We start from the raw sequence: 6000 nt of genomic DNA, 5'->3' as shown, positions 1-6000 counted from the left end.
AGCTAGTATTGACATAACTTTAGAATTTAAGAGCACTTTTGGAATTTAATATTTTCTGAGAATGCCGGGTGAATAACTTGTAGTATAAATAGCATTCATGAATCCTATCAACCAATAACTGACTTGTTTAAACGTGAGTTCATTTCGAAATTTAAAGTCTTCCTGTATTAAAAATTTAAACTACTTTCCCTGTTACAAGACTAGTGCATTAATTTAACACCGGACGAACAAATTTTTTTCGTAACTTTTTTAGAAATTGAAAAGGAATTCGTCCATTACACGAACAAGATAAGAAAGAAAAATTCTTGAAAATTAAGAAAAAATATAATAGTATTGATTTCTGTTTTAACCAAGCGACAGTTTTCTCTCCCGTTTATTAAGCAGGTGTTGCAAGTAATGTACCAACAATTAATTGTTAATTTAAAAAAACGTCGTTTACACACGGCACAATTCAAATTGAAAATGGATTCTTTATTGCAAGGACCAGAAAAGAGTCTTTCTCTCTTCTGCACACTATTTCTCAATCTTTTACAATGTAAAAGCCTTAAAGATATGTCATCTGTAATATTTTCAGTTCATTCTTGCCTCCAGAAGAGCGGTTCTCGACATCCGTTTTTGTGTACTATAGCCAAAATAACTTTAGAGACGTCATTACTCGCGTTAATTTTCTTGATTTTTAAAATTTACACCCCTCTCACGAGTTAATTTCCTTTATTTGAAAGAAATTTTCTCTCCGATTCGCGTTAATTTCAAAGACCTTAATTTATTGGAGCGTTAATTTCCTGTAATTAAGGTACTTCCAAACAATATATGATCTCGAGAAAAATCCTTTAACAAGCTGGATAACGCTTATATGAGAGCTCAAACAAAATCTCAATGACTTCTTTATAGTCTTTTTAATTATAAAGCGCCGGTGAGGGTCGAACTGAAAATTTAAACTATTTTCCATGTTGCGTGAACTGCATTATTTTAACACCGAACGAACTTTTTTTTTGTAACTCGTCCATTCCAGAAACAGGAAAAAAAATGTTCGGTATTTAAAAATAATTATAATGTTTTCTCTTTTGTTATAAAGCAGGTGTTAGAAGGCATATCTTTTTTTGTTATCTTCCTCCTAAGATGTCAAATAACGAACAATGCAATATCTTGCGATGATTCAAGTTAACTTTCACAATATTACATGTAAAAACCGACTAGCTAAACAATTCGCAGAAATTTGCATTTAACTTGAAGTTATGAATGTACAGTATTGCGCGCGATGCTATTCATTAAACTTATAAATAAACAAAATTACCATTCTCAAGTTATTTCCCAATATTTAACTTGTTAACAAAAAACACGTTGTTAACACTCTCTAAAGTTCGATAATTCGAATTTCAAAACTTCGAAAATTTTCAAATTTTTGAAAATTCCAAGCTCAAATTCTAAACTCAAAATTTCAAATGAACTTTTATTATTACACAACTATTTTTAATATTGACCCAACTAGTAGCCTGAATTTCAGACATCCCTCTGTGCTCGCCTGCTGGCAAGCAGGCGAGCACAGAGGGATGTCTGAAATTCAGGCTACCCAACTAGGAGAAATTAATAACGTAAAGCATTGCACGTGACGTGAAAACCTGTCAATCAACGTAACTGACAAGTTCAGACATGGCTTGAAAATTTAAGGTGTTCCTTCATCCTCAAACAACACATTTCGCTGTTGGCAGCCCAGCGCCATGTTGCTGCTACCACTCCTGTTGTTTGTTATCTCCCAAACGATGCGCGCTATGGAAAACAGCGCGCTTTATAGAAACCCAACATGCGACATTTCCTTTGGTAACTTTAAGCAAAATTCCTTCCACTACTTATGGGCGCAGAAAATAACATCATCCAAGGTGGCAGACGAGTTTAATTGCGCTTTCCTTTGTGTTGGCGAACCAAAGTGTTTCTCGTTTAACGTTGCAGCGTATCCTGACTCGAAAGGCCTTTATCTGTGTGAGTTGTTGGCCACCGACAAGTACAGAGCGACTAAAATGTTTCACGCAAATGCTACATTCCATCATTACAGTCTACCGGTAAGAGTTTGTTGATCAGAGCATACACAAGTTTTTATTAATACCTACAGGTTTGATATTATAACCGATTTTGACTTTATTTTCAGTCTCCATGTGAAAGCAAGCCTTGCAAGAACGGTGCCGAATGTGTTCCTGAATATGAAGTGAACTCCTATCGATGTCGCTGCAAGCCTGGATTCTGTGGAACTTACTGCGAATTGGCAGCAGGTACAAATTTGTAAAAAGTTACTAAAACTTTTTGCAACTGCGTTAAAGTCGATATCCTCGTTGTTTTGTTCTGACATGCATTTCTAAGGGCCTGTTTATATGGAGTAGAGTTGTCCCTGGTAGGAGAGTTACCCTCTCCCCCCCCCCCCCCGCGCTATCTTTTACCGAGCGTTTATATGAGAAAGTTGTCGCTGTTGACCGAGCCAAAACTTGGCCCTGTCGGTTCAAATACTGGCGAGAGTTATCTTTAAATAGCTATTCAGGGCGGCCTTTTCTAAAATCAGGAACGCTGAAACATCGACGAAGACCATTTTGGACAAATTTACCGCCGACTTAGATGTTGTTTTGGCCGATTGCAGCATTTGCGCATGCTCCGTATGTGTCAACTTGTCCCTGGTAGGCGAGGCAAAAATACCCAAACTGTTTATATGGAAAAAAGTTGGCTCGCTCCCCAGGGTCACCCTACCTTCAAAGCAAGTGACCCTCCACCCAGAGTCACCGTGCCCCCCCGAGCCAACTTCGCAATTTCTCATATAAACAGTTCGCAGCTATTTATAAAGAAACGTATGAAAAGCTCTCTCGCCCGGGGTGGCTCGGTATGGAGGGTAACCCTCCTACCAGGGAAAACTCTCCTCCATATAAACAGGCCCTAAGTACGATTTTAATATCATTAACCCCACTCCCCGCATCTCATCAAATTAAACCGTACTTATTTTTTTCTTGTAGCAAATAAAAGCTGCAGTATGATTAAGCTGTGGAACCCAAAAGCTCCTAGTGGTTCTTACGTCATCGACCCTGATGGAGAAGGAGGCGTGACACCTTTCACTGTGAACTGTGACATGACTGACAAGAACAACGTTGGCGTGACAGTCATCAGTCACGACAGTGAAGACAGAACGTACGTGACAGGATGTGAAGCTCGAGGCTGTTACAAACGTGACATCCACTACACTGGGGCTGATCTTCTCCAGCTGGGAAACCTAACGGCCATATCTGCCCACTGTGAGCAGTTTGTCAAATACGAGTGTAATGGCTCAGTGATCTTCGAAAACGGTGAGATGTATGGCTGGTGGGTGTCACGTGATGGAGACAAGATGACGTATTGGGGAGGAAGTAACTCCAGCTTTCCTTACAAGTGCGCATGCGGGGTAACTGGCACCTGTGCTGACCCTGGATATGGATGCAACTGCGACAAAAATGATGCCACGTGGCGTGAGGACAGCGGTTTGTTGACTGACAAATCCCATCTTCCCGTAAAACAGCTGCGTTTTGGAGACACTGACCACTACGGTGAGCATGGCTATCACACTCTGGGGAAACTGAAGTGTCACGGAGTTACAAGCAAATAAACCAGATCGTGTTTTTACTCCTGCTGACTTACAAACGAAACATTCCATTTGGACCGATTTGGACACTTTAATTCTAGTAGATTCGCTAAGTAATTTGCCATTTTAAGGTCATAAGCGTAATTAATTCTGATGATAAAATATATTTAGCCTAGAAGGTTCGTTATTTGGAAGATGTGGACTATGTTATGGACCTTAAATTCTTTTCGGTAACGATATTTAAAGTCAAACTGAATATAATTTTGAGAACGTGATAACGAATAAGAATCAAATATTTCTTTTCGATTGCAAATTTTGATTCCATGATTGACTGTTTTCTTTTTAGGCCTGTTGTACCACCTGTAAATTAAGATAGATTAAAATAAAGCAAGTGTAATTAAAAAGAAATGTGCATGATAATTGATCTTCTCAAGACTTAAGTTAATAGATACAGCGAGATGATTAATTGGAAGAAAAGAAAAAATTCGACTCGAGAGCTGTTCAGTTTTGAAATGGCAAGCTTTAAAAAATCATGTGTCTTCATCTGATCTATCTACCTGACACGAACTGCTGATTTAGGAACATCGATTGGGGGGTTATGGGGGGGGGGGGGGGGTGAAAAGGAAATCGCACATCTGCTTGAGCGAAATATCAGGTGAAGGCGAGTGGCTCCTTCAACCATCAGAAATTTTTTATGGATACATTGAGAGGAAGGAAGAGAAAGGACCTTGCAAAACAATGTCGAGAATAGCAAGATTTAAAGAGATAGCTTAACTAAAGTTCGAGCGCGAGCGTCCTTAGGTTCCTCTAAGTAAACGCAAGCTTATCAACACGAGAGGAGGTAACGTCATTAAATGCAGTTCTAAGGGGACAGACCACGAACACAATTGTCTTTCCTGTAAATGTCTAATTGCCGTAACCGCTCAACAGCATTTCAAGGAAAGCGAGATAGTTTTCGCATTGTGCAGATCATCCCTGTAGCTGCCAAACAATGCAAAACCCCGACTTAGCGGTAACCTTGCGTTCACCAAATTTAATTATGGTGCACTTCAAAAGATCTTAAGGTCGATCACGTGTCCACTCGCATCCCAGGCCAACCACACAATTCCGCAACATGCACTGGGAGACCTGCGGCCTTCAAATACTGCAGTGCAGGTTTTCAGGGTCTGCTGATCAGGTCCTATCTTTAAGATAAAACTACATATTCACAGCATGAAAAATTCGAATTAATTCAAAAATCCTATTTCCCCAGAGCTCTTCATTTTCTCGTGCCAAGCCGGCTAAGAGAAACGAAAGGGCTATGAAAACGAGAATGCGCAGGTCATTTTAGTATTTTGCTCTCGTCGTTAACTTCCGTTCGTTTGCAGCTTGCTAATTTATTTTTAGAAAATTTTTTTCATAAGTTAATTGGAGAATAAATCGTACTTCACTTGAAATATTTAATCTTGCTTAACTGCTTGCCAGAATATTGAGATGCGCGAAGCTTGGGGCGAGGACACGTGAGAGCTATTCGGTGACGTCAAGGTGGGGTTGAGCTCTCCTTTTTCAGTCAAAAAGGCGGGAAAATTAATTTAGGTAAGAGTTACTATTGTACACGTGTCCACTGTCTGTGGTACCGATTCCATTTTTGAAAGTAACTCCAAGCGACCATAAACAAGCTTGTAAACTCTGAGGTAAGCTGCTTGGATTATGCGGCTTTTTAATCACGGGCTAAGATCGACCACGTCTGATCTAGCAAGTCACTGGACATCATAGCGCGCGCACATGACCACATTTGACATTTACTATCAGAACTCCAACGAAGGCACTGTAACCTCACTTTGATGTGAACATGCGCAAAAGAGTAACTAGACCCAGGTTCCATTCGGATGATCGGGAGGAATTTTTCCATTTTTCGAGCTCGTTTTAGCCACTTGGAAACGTTCGAGTTGTTTGCGATGTTTTAGTCGATTGTTGATACGTTAACGTAGATCGTTGTGGATTATTTGGTATTTTTTACAACAGAAAAATAATTTAGCTAAGCCATTTGCATTAAATTTTTGAAACTAAAACGCGACTTCCTCCGCCCCCCACCCCACCCTATCAACTTCACCCCTCCCCCCGTTCCCCCCCCCCCCCCCACACACACACACACACTATCCTATCCACTCCACTCAATTTCTGTATTGGACGAAAGGTGATCAAAAAGTGTAGATGAAACTTTTGCCAAATATAAAGAAAACCTACAAAATATGTCTAGAGAAACATTTTTCGCGAAGAAATATATTATGAAAGTCCTATTTATAACTCGATGACTTTTATAGGGGGACTAAAATCGAAATTGACTTCTTCGTACGTAACCTTTTAATTACGAAATATTTGCAGGTTTTTATACACCTGTCATAATTAAGCCAAGCCATTCGAATTGAATA

At 39.6% G+C, this 6000-nt stretch overlaps 2 protein-coding genes across 3 annotated transcripts in view; one reads left to right on the top strand and one right to left on the bottom strand.

The window, feature by feature from the left end:
- The window catches only part of LOC144639311 (inactive pancreatic lipase-related protein 1-like), a 210974-nt gene that overhangs the window by 158355 nt on the left and 46619 nt on the right, over positions 1-6000 (bottom strand). The gene's annotated exons all lie outside the window — the stretch shown is intronic.
- On the top strand, positions 1588-4110 carry LOC144637887 (contactin-associated protein-like 2). The gene is made up of 3 exons (XM_078496978.1): positions 1588-2057; positions 2144-2264; positions 2991-4110. The coding sequence occupies exons 1-3, from the start codon at positions 1719-1721 to the stop codon at positions 3611-3613; spliced, it is 1083 nt and encodes a 360-aa protein (XP_078353104.1). The 5' UTR covers positions 1588-1718; the 3' UTR covers positions 3614-4110.

The sequence above is a fragment of the Oculina patagonica genome, chromosome 14, assembly GCF_052425735.1.
Source record: "Oculina patagonica isolate OP01 chromosome 14, crgOcupat, whole genome shotgun sequence".
Taxonomy (NCBI): Eukaryota; Metazoa; Cnidaria; class Anthozoa; order Scleractinia; family Oculinidae; genus Oculina; species Oculina patagonica.
Note: the sequence above shows the minus strand (reverse complement) of the source record. Positions and strands in the feature narration are given on the sequence as shown.

Excerpts from the sequence above, each read along its gene's own strand:
- LOC144637887 (XM_078496978.1), top strand. The coding sequence starts at position 1,719 with ATGTTGCTGCTACCACTCCTGTTGTTTGTTATCTCCCAAACGATGCGC. Across the intron at positions 2,058-2,143 it reads TCCATCATTACAGTCTACCG|TCTCCATGTGAAAGCAAGCC; the intron begins GTAAGAGTTTGT and ends CTTTATTTTCAG. Across the intron at positions 2,265-2,990 it reads TTACTGCGAATTGGCAGCAG|CAAATAAAAGCTGCAGTATG; the intron begins GTACAAATTTGT and ends TTTTTCTTGTAG.